General features: G+C 39.2%; 1 protein-coding gene across 1 annotated transcript in view; it reads right to left on the minus strand.

Annotated features, from left to right (window-relative positions):
• Nucleotides 1–22,334, minus strand: part of LOC108797470 (cilia- and flagella-associated protein 46-like) — a gene marked incomplete at its 5' end in the record, with an annotated part of 91,642 nt that overhangs the window by 9,103 nt on the left and 60,205 nt on the right. The window contains 11 exons of the mRNA XM_018569068.1: nucleotides 276–412; nucleotides 1,265–1,346; nucleotides 7,407–7,519; nucleotides 11,356–11,458; nucleotides 12,955–12,990; nucleotides 13,369–13,429; nucleotides 15,868–15,935; nucleotides 19,017–19,181; nucleotides 19,323–19,328; nucleotides 20,114–20,190; nucleotides 22,207–22,331. Of these exons, the coding sequence (XP_018424570.1) occupies nucleotides 276–412; nucleotides 1,265–1,346; nucleotides 7,407–7,519; nucleotides 11,356–11,458; nucleotides 12,955–12,990; nucleotides 13,369–13,429; nucleotides 15,868–15,935; nucleotides 19,017–19,181; nucleotides 19,323–19,328; nucleotides 20,114–20,190; nucleotides 22,207–22,331 (973 nt within the window). The remainder of the gene's footprint in view (nucleotides 1–275; nucleotides 413–1,264; nucleotides 1,347–7,406; nucleotides 7,520–11,355; nucleotides 11,459–12,954; nucleotides 12,991–13,368; nucleotides 13,430–15,867; nucleotides 15,936–19,016; nucleotides 19,182–19,322; nucleotides 19,329–20,113; nucleotides 20,191–22,206; nucleotides 22,332–22,334) is intronic.

Below are 22,334 nucleotides of genomic sequence, written 5' to 3' on the forward strand. Positions count from 1 at the left end.
CAGCGGCTATCCACATCCTTGAGATCATTTTTTACCAGCCTGGGCAAGTGCCATCTTGTGTCTATAGATAGTCCACTACGTAACAAGCACTGTGGATAACCTATGCAGTCTTTCATTGACATGGACTTCTGCTTTCAGATTTGATCAGAAGATTCAAAGCTCACCATTGGTCATCTGGATTTGTCAAACATTGTACATTTATCCTAAAATGTATTGAGCTGCATCACCATGGTGAAAGACAAATATAGTTACTACAATACTACACAGCTACTCACACTCCGAGAGAAAGTCCAATCTTTTAGCATTCTGCTCCACACTTGTGTGCCACTGGTTGAGCATTATAGAGCGGACGCCTGCCACACTTAGCAGGAGAGCAGTCTCCACCGGTCTTTCCAGTAAGAACTGACTTTTACTAACACAAACAGCCAAAACAAATTAATTAGCAAGGATTAAAAACCTGGGGCTTTAAATAGAAAAAAACATGCAATGCTTTCACAACTGAAAAAGCATGTGAAAAGAATGGTCTGAACATTTCACATCACAAGAATGGTACAACTGAACATCACCTTTTATACTCAAGGCCATCATATACATACTTATAGCATGCTTTTTAAATGGATGGATGGATGTACTATACTATAGCCTTTTTAGATCTATATACAGTATATATTAATCTGGTAAATGTAAATAAACATTTTAAATATTAAACAAATATAAACTATATTTTTCAATGCTAAAGAGTAAAACACAAAAAACAATAATTCAATCCCAACTTTGCACACTATCCTTCTGATAGCTTCATAGTGTTTAGTAAGAGTTTACCTTTGACTTATAGTAATTTAATTTTGCTTTGCATTGATCTAAATGACAGGAATCACCACCCATGTTGAAGTTTGGTCAAATTTGTTAGTTTGCCACGATGGTAAGTTATCTAGCTGGCTGAAGAAGTTGACTGTGTGTATAGTACATGGGGGTGCATTCTTCCAAAGGCAAGAACTTACAACTCTTCTAATGGACCCCCAAGCAGTCATTACCCATTAAAGCCTCTGATTTTGAGAACCACAAAGAAGCAAGCATACAGAGAAAGGCTTGGCATCATTAAAGCATGGGAGAGGATTACAAACTGACCCAGTTTTTCTTTACAAGGTTATAAAGGTGTCTATACAGTAATTCTGCAATACAGAAGACATGTTGATACTTCATGTTGATACTATGCCAAGCTATTTACTTATTGAAATACACAAAATTTAGCCTGCATTTTTACCTCTTTTGTACGTCGATTGTTGATTGCCTTGAAAAGCTCTTACTTGTCCGCACCTGATCTATCAAAATCATCAACTGACAGTCTGAAATAGACATTCCATGAATGACATTTTTTTATTTATGCCAGAATGGAAATTGCATTAAGAATTTTCATTAATCTTCTGCTCATAAGAGCCAATGTATCAGAAAACATATTGAAATACAACCTATTGAGAGTTTTTACAATTCTTTTTACAATTCCCTGCAAACCATTCAGAAATATTAGCACTCTTTGTGAGCCATTATATCTGGCCTGGTGAAGAATGCATCAGTGTTATCCTCAGGTAGAACTCCTGAATAAAACAAATGCAGATTATATTGTTTGACTATCAGGTAAATATGTGGGCAGGTGAAATAGTCCATTGCTGTCATAGCATTGGATTTATTGCTTTCGGGTCACTGGCCCAGAACTAGTATGCAGCAGGTGCAGTTAGAACGTCTAATATGTATACCTTCATAGAGTCAGGGACCCCTTCAAATCACAAAGGTATAACATATTGCAGCTTATCCATTTTTAGATGTGGCAGCTGTGCTAGTTTTCTTTTTGAAGGCTTTTCCCCTTCATTTGTACCTGGTGATTCTGTCCTAGGATGACAATACTCACTGTACTGTATCTATGAAGGAGCAGCTTGCTTCTGTTTTAGACTACAGAACACTTTCTCCTCCTCTTCATAAAATAACAAAGAGGTGGCATGTCCTTCACAGAAATGAACTGGGCAGGGCTGATTAGACTCCCTGGGATTTTAGTGCAGCAGAGGCAGAAAGCAAAGGAAGTTAAGAGATCACTGGCAGGATCAATGGGAATTTTCTGTATTTGTAGCATTTTTAAAGAGACAAAACATGGCAACATGTTCATGTATTGTAGATATGTATTGACTGTGTATTTTTTAATTTTGCCCTAACATACACTTTAAAGTGACATTAAAGGAAAAAAAATGTTTCCCTCCCCCCAATGTTAATGTCAGCACGTACCTTAACCCCTTCATGACTGAGGCCCTTTTTTCAATTTTTGCACCCATGTTATATTCCACATTTTAGGCCTGAAAATGACGTAAAACCCCCCAACATTATATATTTTCTGAATGCCAAGACCCTATAGAATAAAATGGTGGTAGTTGAAAATTTTTATGTTGCGCAATATTAGCGCAACTCCTTATTAAACCCCAAAATTTAGTGACAAATTTAATTAAATGCCCCAAAACACAACAAATTACCCATTTTTTTAATGAAATATAAAAGATGAGGTTACAACGAGTAAAACGATACCCAACATGCCCAGTTTACAGATTGCGTGCGACCATGAAACGGCGAAAAACTGCAGTACCCCAAAAGTACACTGTACGTCGTCAGTCACAAAGGGGTTAAATTATGTATCTTAATCCGATCTTCTTCTTTTCTGATGTTTTCATCTGTCCCTCCGGTAGTGCGCCGGCTTTCTGATCCAGCGCTGACTCCTCTGTCCTTGCTGGCACTTCCGATCCCACGGTGTCTGCATGCGGGCGCACGTGTCCATAGACTTACCTTGCGTCTCTGCTCGTCTCCCGGCCGAAAATCCGAACTGCGCATGCGCCCGCCCCAAGATGCTTTGCGGCCGCCCGAGCAGTTTCGGATTCTCGGACGGGAGTGCGCAGCGAAGACAAGGTACGTTTGAACTGCTGTTAAAGCAGGTTTTTATTTTTTTTTGCCTACATCTACTGCTTGCTAGCAGTAGATATACGCAAAAAAAAAACGGAGGGTTTAGAAACCCTTTAACTTATAGCTCAAGGCATTAGCCCATTACTCTAAATCTGCCTTACACTGATCTACAATTGGTGTGTTCAACTCATGGGTCATGTGAAAGAAATTGGTGGAAGAGTATTTCCCACCACCACCACACATCTGCTTAGTAGATATACAAGTAAAGACAAAAGAAAGGACTGCTTACTACAAGATTCAGTGCAGTAATAAAGTGCACGTCCTGCACATCATTATTACATTTCTACCGTCACCATGCTTCACAGTTTAGATGAGATTTGCAGGGCATGAGTTTGGAGAAGGCATGAGAAGTGAACAATCTAGGACAACATAGCTGATTTGGAAAGTGAGCGGAATTGGATAATTTTTCCAAATCAGCTATGTTGTCCTAGATTTTTCACTTCTCATGCCTTCTCCAAACTCTTCACCTTTTTGTGAATAGCCCTGTTGGTATTTTAGCAATGTTTTGTTTCCTCCATGCATAATTATGTTAACTTTTACAAAACAGTTTAACTTTTTATAACCGTAGCTAGGGTTGCACAGATACCAAGTACAGTACTCGGTACATGTACTCGGTACGAGTACATGTATCGATACTTTTGAGCTCCAAAACTACACTAGAGAAAAATTCAAAAATTAGGAGGCAGCTGTCATGTGTAAGGAGCACACAGAGCTCCTGGGATTTGTACATCTCTGTTTTAATGTACAATTTTGTTTTTATAAATATAAATAAAGGGATGCACAGATACCAGTTTTGCGAGTATGAGTACTGGTATTTGCCGAGTACTTACAAGTACGAGTACTGATACATTTTTGTTTATTGACATGTGACAGTGTTTCTAAAACAATACAGACTAATGATTTCAGGACAGTGGGGGAGCACCAGAGCCCGGTCCCAGCTGCGACCGCTGCAACCCTGGTACTTCTCATGAAAATGCCAAGTATCTGTACTGGTACTCAAAAAGTATCTGTGCATCCCTAACCGTAGCAATATATAGAATATTGCTACAGTAGTCAGTAGTGCAGTGGAGCACTGATGCAGTATGTTTTCTCTTGGAACAGTGATGGCCTCCCAAGAACATCACTTTGTTCATTTATGGCAGGGCTCATGAACACAAATGTCTGCACATCCTCAGTTTTGTCACCTTTTGAGGAATCTACATTGTGTCTTTGCATTGACCTTAGAAGGACTCCCATTTCTAGAGAGATCAGCTCCAGTGATGAATTCCTTCCATTTGTAATGAATCTAACTGTTGACTAATGACAATGTTTTCTAACCCTCTGCAGTCTATGGAATGGCTTCAGTAAGTCTTGTTATTGTAAAGGAAAACTATAATGGAAGGCTACCATTGCTGTCCTACTTTTAGAAAGCTCCATGCCGTTTGTAAATTCTAACTTCATTCTGACTTTTTAGCTTCTTTGTAGATCAGCGTAAGGCAGATTTAAGTCAGGTATTAATGGAGGTTTTTTTTGAGTAATTTAATTGATGTCAAATGAATGACAGACGGGCAAAGGGCATCACAGCTGGATGAATATATTTTCAGAAAATGAGCTCAGCAATGCCAACCATCATGTTTTCTCAATAAGAGTGCCCTTTAATGTTCCCTGGTTCACTAAAATCTCTTTTGATCAGGTTCATTGCTATGATCAGGTTCATTTGTGATTCAACACAATTCTTTTCTGATGTGCAGCTATCAAAACTATGGTAATCATTTTTTATAACTATGAACAGGGCAGGTCAAGCCCATACCCAAATTGAATTGTACACCTGACTTTAGTTAGCCTGTGTCACTAACTTAAAGGGTTATTCACTACAGTGCCGAAGGATCCAGCCATAGCTTCGGCTGATCCTTTGGCTCACTTCGGCTGCCTGAGCAGTCGAACCGAAGGGCTGCTGTACGGGCTATTCAGAATAGCCCATACAGCAGCCGAAGGCAGCTGAGCGGCTCAGCCGAGCCAAACCCATATGCTTCGGCTCGGCTGAGCCGTAGTGACAGGCGAAGTGCAGAGAAAGGTCGGCCGAAGTCGACTGATCTTCACAAAAATGCCAGCTCTTATATGAATAGAATAGTCTTTGTTATGAATTTCCTGGATTTCTGTGTATATGGCTCCTCAAATGCAATCTGGTCTTCATTTTAAGGGTCTATAACCTTTCTCTCACAACTATGTACAGAACTGAAATTTATGCAAAACTTCGAAACTGCTTGCAAAAAATGTCTGCAGTATACTCAGGGAAAAAAACAGACCAAGCAGCAGAGTTGTTAGCTCATTCTTCTAATTACTGACACATATGGATTACTCAAGTTCTGAGGCTGATTAAAGTAAGGTAATTGACTAACTGAACCTAATTACCTATATTACTTAGATATGCCAGTAATTAAAGGGAATGGTTGCCAATGACAGTCCTTCTTAGGAAAAGTGTGCACTTTGCAATTGTTTATCGGTTTCATAAACGTGTTACCACTGCTGCAATATGTCCAGTAAAAGTTAATGGATCTCATCTTGCTGTATGTGAAGGTCAGCTGTGTAGATTGGGATGATTTATCATTGAAGTCACAGCACAGTTGTTTAATACAAAAGCTATCACACAGATGTGCTTCTAAAGACTGGAATATGACAAATAGGAAATCTTAGAATTCCAGGCCCAACCCAGCACACCTTCAGAACCAACATTACAGATTTGGCAATTACTGGGCCAAGGCTCTCTTTGTGGTTTACGTATAAAAAGTTTGCCAAAAGGAAAATGCCTATTGCCTATTAAGTATTTTGCCTATTCTAGTTAGAACACATTTAATAAATTTGCCCCTTCACGTTTCGAAGTATCCTCCAGTCTGCTTTTAACGGATTCATGGCCGAGGGTCTTTAGGCCATTTTGTTACCTGTGGTGCTTTAAAGGGAAATGCAGACCTATCTTCTTTATCACAGGGAAAGAAAAGGTCCAGTAAATAAGTACAGTCACTGGTAAAAGCACATATGAGAACATAGAAGTGCTCTCCTTAAGATCCTACCAGCAACCATTTCAAAGTAGGATGTAAGTGTAAATTGTGCTGCACCAAGGCACACTACAGTACAGAATGTACATGTTTGTCCTAAGGGCAGAAGAGTATAGTTTGAAGTTTAACTTTGGATTTACGTATTACATACCATAATATCTGAGATCCGCTGAAGAGTGCAAAATGAAATACAGTATTGCCCTGAAGTGCATTTATAATATGATATGGTACAAAGAGTCAGTGGGAAAGATACATATTTCTAATTTTAGATGTAACTTAGTGTTAGTGTTTTTCAGCAGACTAATGATTAGTTACTTCTCATAACAACAATGACCTGCCCTCTTTGTAAGAATATGGTACAATGGTAGCACAAGAGAGGTTAGGTTGTGGAGGAGTCAGCTGTCACTGGGATGATGAATGACATCTGTGTATAGCAAAATGTATTCTCCTTAAAGTTAATATCCTAGGACTGCTATGGTATGCTAGAAACAGCATGGAGGTACCTAGGAATAGAGAACACTTTCAACTTGGCGCATTTAAAAAAACGGAAAGCTTCATTATTGGAAGATTTCATTACATTGACAACTTTACCAACCCAAACTCCAGACAGCATTAAACCTTTTACTAAAAAGATAGTAGGTACATGTACCCCACAGGATATTTCCGGAAGGTTTAGAGGGGAACTTGTTAACATCAGCTTATCATGTATGTCTAGGCATTACCCAAATTTAACCCCAAATTACTTGGAGCATAACTAAGAACGGAACCAATATTATGAAAATATATGTGTTAAATAGCTTATTGTTTATTTATTTACGGACATGTATAGATTTCTGGACAATGTATACCAGGGGTGCCCACAATTTTGGTGTTAAGATCTACTTTTCAAATGACGAGCTACATGGGATCTACCAACGAAAAAAAACCTCCCTCGCTCTTTCTCTCCTGGCTGTCTCTCCTTGCTCTCCTAGCTGTCTTTCCTCGCTCTCTCTCTCCTGGATTTTATTCCTCGTTTTCTCACCTGGCTGTCTCTCTTCGCTCTCTCCACTGGTTGTCTCTCCTCTCTCTTGTGTCTGTCTGTCTCTCCCCGCTCTCTCTCCTGGCTCACGTTGCTGTATTTTGCAACAGGCTGTGTAAACTAATATTCTTTGATGTAATACATAGCACTTCAACCACCAGTATCCACCAGAAAGGTGTCAGGGAGATTGGCTCAGCAGACTCAGGCTAATAGGTAATCATGTGTGCACAGCTAAATAAATATAGCAAAATGGAATAAAGGTCTACCAGCATCAGCTTTGAGAGCTACTGGTAGATCACGATCTACCTAATGGGCACCCCTGATGTATACAGTAGTTGAAAAAGATATTTTAAACTCACCTGTAAAATCCATGGCAAGAATTTTATCCAGCATTACATGAGTCAGAAGTTTCTCTGCGCCATAGAAAATGAATGCACTGCAATTGGTCATGAGATTTTCCCACTCTGCATGGCTGGAAGAAAGAATCCACTTTTCAGTTTTATTTCAGAGGTACAACATTTTTAAAGAGCTGTTAAGTTCAAAATACAAATTAACACTACATACAACGTACACTCATAAAAATTACCACAACTGTCCATAATTTAGGACATTGTGTTTACATTTACAGGGAAGATAAGAGCAACTTGTTTACCAAAATGGGCAAAAGTATGGGGAATGTGGCAAATGATTGAGTTGAGGTGTTTCCAGTGAAGGGCACGGGTAATGCTACAATATACATATACATTTTAGAATTGTGCACTTCTAACCTTGTGGCAACAGTTTGGGGAAGGACCTTTTCCAGCATTTCAGTGCCCCACAAAGCCACCTTCACAAAGACACGGTTTGACTAGCTTGGTGTGGAGGAATTCCAGTAGCAAGCACAATGCCTGACCTAAACACTGAACCTGAGCTGAACACTATTTGCAAGCCAGGTGCTACCGTCCAACATCAGCACCGGACCTCGCAAATGCTCTTTTGGCTGACTGGCCACAAATTCCAAAATCTTGTAGAAGGTATTTCTAGAAGTGTGGAGTTTGTTATAGCTGCAAGAATGGGCTATTTAACAAGTTCTTCTAGGTCTAATGGTCGGGTGTCCACAAACGTATGACCATATAGTGTATGGACACAAATATAAGATATCTGCTGTGTATACCTTTAACAATGCAACACAGCATTTAAGCAGATGTTAATGTCACGGTTGTGTTCTAAATCTAACTGATCATTACTCATATTTTACGTTGATAATTAATGGTGTAACTGGTGCTTGCATTTGTTTTTTTGGACAGAAAGGTAGCTGGAGAAGTGACAGATCCTGGAGTTAACTGGCACCTGTGGTTGGAGCAGATACAGCATAGGATCTGTGTGCAGTATCTTGGATTTGTGAGTTTGTACTGAAATGTGAACATAAATATTTATTTATTGTACTAATATCTATAGCACTGAAATGTTACACCATAAAAGTGCATTCACCTTAATTATGTATCAAATGAAAATTACATCCTAAAAAAGATGGTCCTTTAAAACAGAACCACAAAACAATTTAGCAAAGAGAAACTTATCAGGTTATGCATGGCTTTACTGTTAATGTTCAAAAGCACCTTTTGACTTGTACACTTCTAAAAGCCCAGGCATATTGTGGATACAACTAGCCACTGCAGAAATTGCAATTTGAGCCAACAGTGGATGTGTTAGCATCACTAGTCACTACATTCTTTGCTGAGTGGAGTTGGGCCATACACGCTTTGCGGGCTGAACAAAAGAAAGTTACTTGACACCATGGATGGTGGAATCTCCCATGCCAGTTACTGGACTCCCAGTAACTGGCTGAATACCCATGCAGTAGTTGTTAAGTGGATAATTTTCTATCCAGCTCAGTCAAATTTTAAATTGACTTTTGGTACTAACAGGGCCACGTACAGCTCACATTTTGGCCAACTCAATAGAAATTCAAGCCATGCATGCCCAGCTTTAGTATTTCTCTTTTTGTAGACATGCTGAGCTCATAAAAACAAATTGACAGTTGTACAAAATCTAAAATACATATAAGCGGAAACATCATTCAGTCAACGTCATCCTGTGCAACTCAAATCCATTGAGAGTTTTGGATTTCCCAGGTTTTCCCTGTGTGTGGCTCCATTAAGCGGCTCCATGTGCTCCAAAAATATCAGATGACTGGCAGGGGTCTCCACTCACATGTGGACATGTACTCCACTGTGCTCGTGAAGGTGGAAACCCCATTTACCTATATTCTAAGAAAACATCAAATCAAATTTTAACATTACAATGGAACGCCAACCAAAACATTTTTTTCTACAAAGAGGGGAGAAAGGCTGGAACCTCTGCCACTTGTTTTCTCATTGAGGAGACTTAGTTACATAGTTACATAGTATTTGAGGCTGAATAAAGACATTAGTCCATCAAGTCCAACCTATTAGGATCTCATTCTAGGAGTACCCGTACCCCTGTATATTACGGTCCCTTAAGAAATCGTCCAAAAGTTTCTTGAACAATTCCACATTATTTGCTGAAATCACCGCCTGTGGCAGTGAGTTCCAGACCCTAACTGATCTTACTGTGAAGAACCCCCTTCGCCCCTTGTGCTGGAATTTTTTTTCCACCAATTTTAGGTGATGGCCTCTAGTTTTTGTAACGGAGTTAATTTTAAACAGTTTATCGCTAATGTTGCTACCACCATTAAACATTTTGTACATGGAAATCATATCCCCCCTTAATCTCCTCACCTCTAATGTGAACATGTTTAAATTTAGTAGCCTCGTCTCGTAGCTCTGGTCCTCCATACCCCTAATTAGTTTGGTTGCCCTTCGCTGGACTTTTTCCAACTCAAGGACATCTTTTCTTAGTACTGGTGACCAGAACTGGACCGCGTACTCCAGATGAGGTCGAACCAATGATCTATAAAGTGGCAAAATTATAGACTTGTCCCTGCAATACATCCCCTTTTTAATACAGGACAAGACCCTGCTAGCTTTGTTTACAGCAGCCTGGCACTGCAAACTACCTTTCAGTTTGTGGTCTACAATGACCCCCAAATCCTTCTCCATTTCTGACTTCCCCAGCGGCATACCCATAATTGTATAACCCATTTGTTTATTTTTAATTCCAAAGTGCATTACTTTGCATTTATCGACATTAAACCTCATCTGCCACATTAATGCCCACTCCCCTATTTTATCCAGGTCCTCCTGTAATGTTATAGTGTCTAAGTCCGTGTCTATTACCCTCCCTATTTTGGTGTCATCCGCAAACACGGAAATATCGCTGTTAACACCCTCCCCGATGTCATTAATAAATAAGTTGAACAATATGGGACCCAGCACAGAACCCTGAGGCACACCGCTCATTACACTAGCCCAGTCTGAAAAGGTGCCATTTACAGATACCCTCTGGACACGTTCCCGTAGCCAGTTCTCTATCCACGTACACACCACCTCATCTATGCCCATAGCCCTCAGCTTGTGTAGCAAGCGTTTGTGTGGTACCGTATCAAAAGCCTTTGAGAAATCCAGATATACCACATCCACCGGCTTACCTCCGTCCATATCTCTACTTACCCCCTCATAAAAAGTTAGCAAGTTAGTTAGGCAGGAACGGTCTTTCCTGAACCCGTGCTGATTGTCATTAACTATCCTGTTTTCCTGAACAAATTCTACCAGATAATCCTTTATTATGCCCTCTAGCATTTTACAAACTACCGATGTTAGACTGACCGGCCTATAGTTCCCAGGTTGGCACCTTGCCCCCACTTTCTGTCTCAGAAAGTGGGGGCACTTACCACCACTGTGGACTTACCACCACTTTCTGTCTCAGAAAGTGGTCATTAGGTCAGGATGTGAGAGGAAATCCCTCCAATAGGACCACGGAAAACAACAAAACACTGTTCTGGTCTGTAATATTTTCATGCTCGTGTGTATTTCTATTATTCTATTCTATCTATCTATCTATCTATCTATCTATCTATCTATCTATCTATCTATCTTGTATGAACAATGAGTAAATACCTGACAGGTTCTACCCCTTCGATGCTCTAATCAAAACTAGAAAGAAAACAAAAATTCACTGGATATCCACTTTAAATTTTCTAATCTCCATTGTGGCTTTCAAATTGGAAATGAGAATGTCTAGGTCTTCTTAAGTCAACTTTCATTGTAGTGAAGACTATACAATATTGACTGTAAAAACGTCAATACAACAGTTGCCTAAAAACAATTAAAAGATAACAATGAAATACATTGACTCACATTTATCGAAGCTAAAAACCAATTGCTGTATCCTACATGGAGAACAAACCTGGGCACATGTGTACTGCCTATAATTCCTTCCCAATGAGCTGTAAATTGCTGTCTGTACTTTGCAAGCACCTCATTTATTCTGTAGGCTGGGCTGAGCGTTTCTGAAAAGAGACACGATAAATAGAAAATTGAGCGTTTCAGACCATTTACTTTGCTTTTACCTGGCATGTGTGAAACAATAAATAATGAAGATAACTCAGGTCTCCTTTTATTTACCAACATTAGACCTTAACAAATCCATATGAAATAACCACAGCATCATTTGTATTGTTTTACAACATTGACTGTTGGAATGACAAAGATAGAATGGTTGCACAAGGACATGCATTGTAAAATCATCTTTACAGCCCAATAAACTGGTCATGTGTTACCTTTGGAATAGATTTAACATATACATTTCGTCATAAAAAACAAAACTGAGGGTAATACCGTTAAAGGTAACCTGTGCTTTGCCCATACAGGGCTATGCAGAAAATTCGAAGGATTGCCCCCTGTTGTCCATACTTGCCTTCTCTGATGTTCTATTTACCTGTCAGAGCAATGCCAATTTCCTGGTATTTCCAGGTTTGGTGGCAAAGATTATCTGACTCTCCCCCTTCCCACAATGCAGCACTGAATACCTAAACAGCCAATCGCTAAGGCCTGATCTCTGCTGCGGGGCAGAGAGAGAGAGAGAGAGAGAGAGAGAGAGAGAGAGAGAGACTCCTTAACCCCAGTATAACCTCCACCCGTATTATCTATATGCTTATACAAAGCTTCTTCTTTTCTCTCCAGGTAGCAAACAGAAGGTGAAAAAAGACGGCAGGACAGTACTTGAAGTATAACTGAAAACTGAAGCCAAACTGAACTGGAGCCTGAAGTTTAATTTTGGATAGAGGAAGGGATGGTCATAGGAGAGAGAGGGAGAGAGGGAGCTATGGAGAGAGAGAGATGGAGAGGGAGAAGAAGAGAGAGAGAGGGAGAGAGAGAGAGATGGAGAGAGAGAGGGAGAAGAGAGAGAGAGAGGGAGGGAGAGGGAGAATGAGGGGGAGAGAGAGGGAGGGAGAAGGAGAGAGAGGGAGGGGGAGAGAGAGGGAGGGGGAGAGAGAGAGAGAGAGAGAGAGAGAGAGAGAGAGAGAGAGAGAGAGAGAGAGAGAGAGATTTTTGTTTTAATGCAACAAATTGATTAATCGAAAAAATTATCAGGCAGGTTTCCTTCACTTCCTGCCCGATAGCCACAACTGGAAGTGAGAAGAAATCCATCCAAAGAGGAACATCTCTGGAGGTCAGCAGGATCACAAGATCAAGTGTCCACATTTGAAGATTTTCCATCTATTCCTGTTCTGATGACAACCCAAAATGTAAGATTTTCTTTCACTTTCAGTGATAACAGTAACCAGGACCAATAGAGGGTAAATCTCCTTAAGTGGGACCCAGAAAGCAATAAGAAACTGACAGGTGTTCTAATCCCTCGCCCATCTATCCAAAACTAAAATTCCTTCAGTTGCACTTTAAGTGAATTTGTTGCTGTGCATAGACACTTTTTGTAAATATTGTCTGGTGAAATGAAAGCACACCTTTTTTTTACTCTAGTGCTCTACCATCGTAAAAATATTACCTGGTTCCAGTATTTCATTGTAAGGATCCACGATATCTGATACAGATTGTTAAAGAAATAAAACACATTACTGAGATATGACAAGTGTGGCAGTCAGTCACAAAGTCAATGTCGGCTATACAATTCTAATGGTGGATGACATGGTGACTCAACCATATGTGTATGCCGTCATCCTAATATTGCTTCCTTTGACATAACACAATATTTTGTTTACATGGCCAGATCTGGCAATATCTGAGTCAAGAAGACCGGGGAGTAGCGAGCCCGCACTGCAGCAGTATAAGGCTTAATAAGCATTATACATAACCGATAACATCTGTACATAAACAATTCAGTCTTGTTACTACACTCATAGCTAGCTAATATTTCAAATATGAAACTGCATTTCATATGTTACAATTTATTTAAGGATACACTTGAAACGATGGGTTTCCACAGGCATGCAGTTAGCTGGCAGAACGCGTTTGATAGGCACCTAAAAAGAAAATATACAACATGGATATATCCATGAATATAGGATGACGAATAAAAATAAAATGCTAACACTTCTGCATTAAACATCACTATGGGGTATATTTTTAAACAATTTGCAGGGCCCTTCACTCTGGAGCAAGAAAAAGTTATTGTCAACAACAAAGACCAGCTATGACCGAAGACCAGGTCTATGTCCGAATGCATTGACTGTGACATTCATGATACATTAATACCGATCTTCTGGAGCACTGGTGAGTAGCTGGATGTCTCCTTATACATTGTACTGGATGTTTGAAGCAGTGTACTACCATTACCACCCTAAGTGAGCCTTGAGCTGAAGGTGGCTTATTGGAAGTAGATTGGGATCCTTTTACTCTCTCTATATTTACTCCATAGTTCTTCAGGACATGCATTTATGATCCTTTCCCACCAGCACCAGGTGATAAGGTCAGCTTGGCTAAATATTACTAGTAGTCCAATTAAATGCAGAGGTGGGGAGGAGCAATGGTAGTACACACTGCTGGCACCATGTATTTTGGGGAAACAATAACACTGGAAAGGGTTTTTCAGTGATTTGGTTAAAAGCAGCCATATCAGATGACTATTACCTAATGTGTACAACATTAATTTGGTTCACCTTATGTGAACCATACATCTTCCCTTTTACACATCACAGAGGACTTACATGAACCAGAAAATACCATATTTAATTTGGGCCTCCCAGTGCGCCAAAGCATGGAAAGCCTCCTAGCAAACACTGGGACCCTCAATTGTTTGAAATGTTTGTTAGACTAAAATCTGACTGCAGAAATACAATGGGGGGAATTTATCAAAGCAATCGCGACAGTTTAAGCCTCCTAGATCATTTTTTTTTAATGTGCAAATCTGTTTTTTTAACATGTGCCCCTGTTTTAACCTAAGCTTGCACTATTTTTCCAACTACACATGTTTTGCACCTGTTTTGATCAGAGCTTGCACTATCGTATATACTCGAGTAAGCCGACCCGAATATAAGCCGAGGTACCTAATTTTACCACAAAAAACTGGGGGAAAATATTGACTTGAGTATAAGCCTAGGGTGGGAAATGAGGCAGCTACTGGTAAATGTACAAAATGAAGATAGATACCAAACTTATACTCGGGTATATACGGTACTTTTTCAATTGCATGTTTTTTGCATCTGCACTTGTTCTGCGGCTGTCTGAAACTGGAACATCACCTAACAAAACCATCACACCTTAAGAAGTCCCACTTCTTCAAGAAACAACAGTTAGGGCTTGTTCACACGACGTCCGGATTGTGTCCGGACCAGAACCGTGCGCTCCTGCACTGAAAATGCATCCCAATGTATCTCTAAGTGTTTTATGGGCTACAGTTCTCACGTGCGCAGTCCGGACAGAGAAAATACTGCATGTCACATTTTGTCCGGTCCGGAAATGCACGAACGCGTCAAAAACGCAACGAAAACGCACGGAAAACACACCACACTGCAGCTAACATACTGACAGCCCTACTCCCAAAAAAAACAAAAAACTTTTTAAAACTGGAACGCGTCAAAAACGCACTGCACGCATAGCACCGCATCTGCAGATCTGCAATGTCTGCCACACAATGATACAACAGGACCTACAGATAAGAAACCACACACACGGCTTCCAAACAGTCTGTACACGTTTAAACAGCTCAAATATGTATGCCAGTCTAAAATAAAATAACAACATTTTATTCAAATCATGCAAATAATAAAAAAAAAACCAAAGACCTGGTAAGTTAGGAGCAATGCAATAATACAACAGTAACTGAGCATTAATCAAATTTAAAGGTACACTCCAGTTGAAATGCAAAATATAGCATAGACATGTATACAAAGTGTAAAGTCCACTTGCTCACAGGTTGTTTTTCATCTGCTACTAGCTGCAGTGTACCAAGCTACCCCATCAATAAAAATCACATTGTATAGTGTAATTTGGACTAATGTTCTCAATCCCACCGACTGAAAGCTCCCAAACTACCAATCGACAGCACATATGAGGAGGATCTAAAGAATTGAGGCAGCAAAAAATAACACAATGGGTGGAATTGATCAGAAATGGAGCAGACAAAATCTGAAGCAGTTCTGCATGCCGACCAATCAGCTTCTCTCTTCATTTTGGTCAGTTAAGATTTGAAAATGAAAGAGAAGCCGATTGGTTGCTGTGCACAGATGCTCCAGATTTTGTCTGCTCCAGTTTTGATAAATTCCCTTCAAAGTATTTCTAGGTACTCGGCCACTTTTACATATTTCCCCTGTGTAAGCGATGATGACTTTTCATGATGAAGTTGACATGAAAAGTTCAAGAACAAAGTTGTCAGATTTTCCCATCAATAGAAGTCATATTAGCAAGCACACAGAGAATCTACCCATTAAACAATAGGTATACCAACACTGCACATACTCACCGTCTTTATATTCTTTTTCTGTTTGGATTCTTTAGCACTCTTCACCTCTCGCTTTCCCTCTCCTTCTTCTGTAAGGTACAGTTCAGAAAGAATAACTCAGAAATGCATTGTTACTTGTCAAAACATAAGCTATAATTATTAATTGATAAAGTCCACAGCACAGATCATGGCAACAAGAGTTTTATTACTGAGCATGCTGAAAAATAGAATAATTGATCTGGAACACTGCTGTGGCTTCATGAAGATTGCACAGTAGGGAAACACTCTGATGTATCCATACAAACCAGCAGGCTGATCAATCAGTCTAGAGTGACAACGATTTGTTAGAGCAACACTATCCAGACTTGAAATGTACGATGTAAGACAAATCTCCTCTCTACTGCAACAGGTAACCTATAAAGTTGTATAATACATCTTAAGTTGCATTAGGTTATGAGGTGCCCCCTTTGAAAAAGGGCTTCCTAGTTGTCATGTTGATCCTGTACTTTCGGTATTCTGCCACTAATCCGCAACAAGTATATTTGGAGTCTGGCTTTGCTCTGTAAGTATGCATACTTGTTCCACATCAGTCAAAGTATTGACGCCAGGGGACAGGATTGGCAAATGAGCAACTTGAATTTTCAGATGGTTTAAAAACACCTGTTTTTAAAATAGATGTAAACCATAACTGGATGACATAGTCTGCGAAACCACTGCGTATCATAAAAAATTACCATGGTTTTTCTTTTAGGAAATACTATTTCGACCTTGTTCCATCCCTGCATCTCAGTGCTAATGATTTCTTCTTCTGTCTATATGCACTCCCGGAATGGCTGCATGGCATACCCCAGAGCAGGTTTTCTAATGGTGACAATAGCAGATCATGGCTGCAAATCAGGGTCGGCATTGCTGCATTAAGTGGTGACAGTGACAATGCAGGAGACGGGGACAGTGCATTGCCATCCCATCACAGGAAGTGCCTGAACAAGGATCTTCATGGAAGTAACACCAGCTGTTATTTTTTATTTTCAGATTTAAAACATTTAACATTCACTTTTGAAACTCCATTGAAATGTTTAGGATTATATAAGATTTTAGTGGCTGGGTTTACATCAACTTTAAAGTGACATTAAAGGCTAAATCCCCCCTCCCCTCAATGCTAATGTAAGGACTTACCTTAAATTATGCCTCTTAATCTGATCATCTTCTTCTTTCCTGTAGTTTTCAGGAGTCCCTCCAGCGCTGGTGCCAGTCTCCGATCCAATGCTGACTCCTCTGTCTTAACTGGCACTTCCTGGCCCACGGAGTCTGTGCGGGTGCGTGCTGCTGCATTTACTTACCTTGTGTTTCTCCTCGTTTCCTAGCCGAAGATCTGAACTGCGCATGCGCCCGCCTGAGAATTCTCAGATGTGTAGACGGGAGCGCACAGCAGACACACAGGGTTTAACCCTTTGGAAAAGGTTTTTTTTTCATGTTTTTGCATATATTTACTGCTTGCTAGCAGTAGATATGTAAAAAAAAAAAGTAGGGTTTAATAACCCCTTCAGGCTTAATTAGACTTAGCTTATATTGATAGTGGCATTTCTCTGGGAATTAAAGGGTGCTGCATTGCATGTACACTGCGAACTGCACAAGATACTCAATTTATAGCAAGCGCTAAGGTCCACAAATTAATTTGCGGAGTTAGAAACACACTCCAATATTATGAAAGAAAAAAACCTCTTGGAGAATGCCAGCCTAAGTGCAATATAATTATTATTCTGTACATTTTGTGTTCAGATAATGATTATGTTGCCTCTATCCAGGGCTGCCTGCATCTGCTGTAATCACTGGTGTCCTTGACATAGTTTTGAACTTTATAAAAATGTACATAATGTTAAATAACTTGCTCATCTGTAAAATGTAGCTCAACATGCAATACAATGTAGAAAGAAGGTTAAATGCCTATAAATATTTAAGTATTTTCCTAACATAAAAAAAACAAATAAAACAAAAATGTATGTGCATGTGTGTCTATGTATGTAAATATGTACCTACTGATGTAAAGTTTCCCAATGCAATTAAATTACTCAAATAAGAAAAAAAAGATTAGGAAACACCAACCAAATGTAAGGTAGTAAAGAATGTGCACTATTCATGCAATCATGAATGTCACATTTATTATTGGGAAATAGGTGTTGTGGGTGCTCTGTGAGTTGCACTATATATGTAAACTATTAATAGGTGGGTTACTACCATTTTTCAGAAGTAAGTTCCTTTACCTTGCTATGAAGGCTGTCTTAGCAAGGAATTGTTAAGGTGGGAGGGAATGGCTTTATGCAGTAGATGGAATGAGTTGGGTAAATGATGAAAACATGCATAAGCAAGGGTTACCTTCAGTGAAAACTACTTGTCAAAATAATTAGTTGAACCAGAGTTCTAGGCAGCTAAAGTTATATGCAAATCTCAAAATTTCTTGTAAAAGTCAAACTTGGTCACAGCCTCTCTTGAATCCAGATCCTCCCTGTTGCTCTTTTAGTGCGAGAAATGGCCTCATTGACCAACAAGGAGACTCACATGTGGGAATGTGTTGGGTCAAGTTAATCTCTAACAGGAAAAGCCACTATTTGCTTATATCTTTAGCTCCCTATAGCCCAGGACCTACCAATTCCAATGACATAATGTTTTCACTGAAAACATGAGGATCAGTCAAAAAGTAATACCTCCATGTCTGTAATTTGAGATCTATTAGAGTGACTGTGAATGTTCATGTACCATGTTACAATTTTTTCTTGTATTTTCTGCACAATGGGTAGCATTACCTCTTTTATTAGACTAAATATCATGTAGATGAATTTGCTTTTACATTCTTAGAAACCTCAACAATTTTGGAGCAATTCATGAAAAATTGTGATAAAAGATTACCAGGGTCAATCAAAAAATAATGCTTCCATGTCTGTAATTGAGATCTATTAGATCTATTCAGTCTAATAAGATCTATTTAGTCTAATAAAATGAGGTCATGCTATTCATTGTGCAAAAAATTGTTGTGTTCTTTGTATGTTGTTTTTTTAATTTGATGATATTCCCATGCAATGATGAATACTGCTTTAAGCATTACATTGAGATACTGTTCCACACAGAGAGCATATGGTTATCATTTATGGTCGTCATTGTGACATACACATTACCTGTCTGCTCTGTGTGAATCCTGTTATACAGTAATTGAAGAGAAAAGTCTCTAGACACGGAGTTTACTGCATCATCCTTGAAAACTGCCAGCGCTTCAAGTGGCATCTGCTGAAGGAATCTGTCTGCCAATACTATAATGCAATCTCCCACTTCTACTGAGGCACCTACAGGAATGGAAAATATTGCAGAAGACACAAGTCAAAAAATACACAAATTCCCAAAAGAATATCAAAAGGCATGAAATAAGACATGCCTGATACGTATGAAAACAGCGTTCCTGGCTCAACTAGCATCCATCAGTTCACTAGAAACTAGAGCATTGGAGGATATATACATTTATGGCCTAAATACTCATCCCAACAAACTGCTGTCTTTGTGATGTAGATGACAGTAAATGGTACAGGGGCTTTATAACTTAAACATAAATAACAAGGAGCTATCACAAATTAATTCAGCTATGTGTTCATTAAAACATTTATGTGTATTTGCAAGAGCAACTAGTGCAAACTTTGACTTGGTATCAGCCTCCAAAATGTGACCTGGTATCAGCCTCCAACTATACTAGGGAGAAGCATCACAATGCCTGTCAATTGTGCTTCATTGCTCATGTGCTAACAAGGAACCTGCTGACAAGAGGAGAGAGCAGAGTGACAGAGAGATGAGCGCACCACTGTTTCTCATTCACTGTCCAGTCAGGCTGGGATTGAGCTAATTGTATTACTTAACAACAGTAGAGAAAAGAAAGGTCTCCAGGATGGATTCTACCTGTTAGGTTTGTGTAAATTTGGGGATTGAATGAAAAATAATCCTTTAGCACGCAAAGCATCTGAGCAGCGCGGCTCCCCTTGATATGACAACCTGCTCACCTGACAAATATATTGTACTTCACTTTCCGACCTCCAAGATGTTCTGCTTCCAGTGTACACAAAAGACACTGGTCGCATACTTTCTTTCCTGTAGTCATTATAAAGTGACTTAATTTAATGCAGTCAAGCGAAATGACTGTCTAACCACCTATTTAATTTAGAACATACTTGGTGCAATACCAAGTCAAGGACTGCTTGAGCTCCAAACAGCCCTGACTCTTGGTACGTACTTGATGCCGGTTTCTCCTCCTTCTCTCTGGACTTTGCTCGCACTGACCCAGTGGATGAAAGTGGTGGAGACGGCTGTCTGCAAATCAGAAGTAGCAAAATTACCTTTCACATCACTAAGGAACAGTGATAGCAGGATGAGGTTTAAATTATAAATGTTTTTCAGAGACATTTCTCAGACAGATACATGTACACAGCAGCAAAAGTGTTTTTTTTAAATTCATGTTGCAATGCCTGTTGGGTTAGAAAGAGTTCAATATGCTAGATAGAGCATATGCATATCTACCCACTGCGCATGTCCTGAAGAAATGGCATGTACATGCATACGATGGGGCTAGGTGGATGACCGGACGTGTCTGTATCATGTTCCCTTGTGTTCTTATATTTTTGCACTTTTTTATTTTGCAAAATCGAAAATAAAATCTTATTATTTAAAAAAAAAAAAGAAAGAGTTCAATAAAGGGGGTAATTTCTTCCAAAATTGCTAAGGGTGGCCATAAATGGGCAGATATCCCCCAAAGGAAAATGGCTGGGGGAATCATCTACCCAACATATGCTCCATATAGCTTTTTGTAGACTTTATCTTAAATTTAGTAAACTGTACAATCTAACTGTATCATTTATGGCCAGAATTACCTATGGTTAATATAAAATAACATGTTTTACTCTAGAGCATTATTAGGGCCTACCATAAAAGGTGTACCTCCCAACTTCTTTAAAGTTCTATTTATGCACATGCAAAATGCTGGCTCAACTTACAGGTAGAAACAATTAAATATAAAGAGAAATAGTAAATACTAATTGTTGGGGGCATTTAAATAAATTGATAAACACTTTTAAAATGCCAGAATTTCCTTATAAGGAATAACAAGAGACATTGAGGAGAATCTATCAAAACTGGAGCAGACAAAATCTGGAGCAGCTGTGCATGGCACCCATCAGCTTCTGTCATTTTCAAATCTTAGCTGAACAGACTGAAGAGAAAAGCTGATTGGTTGCTCTGGGCAACTGCTCCAGATTTTGTCTGCCCCAGTTTTGATAAATTCCCCCCATTGACCTTTAAGTGGACTGTTCCACTGGAGGTAGCAAAATAGTATGCTTTCCCCATGAAGCTAAGAATCGTATGAATGCTCCAGCATGGGAAATGTAACCAGAATGCTCCAGCATTGGAAATGTAACCAGAATGCTCCAGCATGGGAAATGTAACCAGAATGCTCCAGCATGGAAAATGTAACCAGAATGCTCCAGCATGGAAAATATAACCAGAATGCTCCAGCATGGAAAATATAACCAGAATGCTCCAGCATGGGAAATGTAACCATTCTGTTTATACTGTGCTGTTTATAACTTTTCTCAGTCCTTATGCTAACAATGAGGTTATAAAACCCCGTAATGGTGTATTAAGGGTTTAATTTGAGGGGTATATTTACATGAAACCTGTTTTATTTTTTTCAGCAAATATCAAAGTGTTTTTTGTATCAAAGTATTTTATACTGCTTTGCAGCCACTAAAGGACAGGCAACTTTGCATGTCAGTGAAAACGGTATATTTGTTGCCTGGAGGTTAGGAGAACATCAGTCATTGCCAAAATCTTGGATATTACCCACATTTAAAAAAAAACAAAAAACTAGAGAGTGTGAAAACACAGCTTTTGTCCATAGCAACAAAAGACATTCCCTGTTTTTTTTCCTAATGCAAGTTAAAGTACCAAAACTTAACTTAAGATGGCTGTCGTAGACAATAGCCATATCATTTCTTTGCTCCAGTCTTTAAAAGTCTGCACCTGTGCATAAATGAGCAAGCTAAAAAGGTTTACTTAGAGAAACTGTCACAGGTTTCAATGACTCTCTAAGGTCTAATGCAAACACACTGTCCTATGCATGAAATACACAGTGCTTACATAATGGACAAATATAGAAATCACACATTTATATTTAAATATTGTAAACACATGATTGTGTAGGAGTAGATCAACTTTTCTGTCCTGCCATTTTTTAAATCTTCCAACAGGATATGTAATAAATAAAAGTAACAGATGCTTTCCATACAGCCATAACTGCATCAAATACCAAATGAGAAAAAAGTCAATGCATACCTTGGCTGAGAGACCTTAAGCTGGTGCAGCACAGGGCTCAGGTACATGTTCAAGGCTTCTAATATTTCTTGAAACTGTGTAATGCATTTCTTCTCACTCTCATCTTCTGGAATAATGTCTTCATTCTA

Source organism: Nanorana parkeri, unplaced genomic scaffold, assembly GCF_000935625.1.
Source record: "Nanorana parkeri isolate BGI_ZX_2015 unplaced genomic scaffold, ASM93562v1 scaffold1282, whole genome shotgun sequence".
Taxonomy (NCBI): domain Eukaryota; kingdom Metazoa; phylum Chordata; class Amphibia; order Anura; family Dicroglossidae; genus Nanorana; species Nanorana parkeri.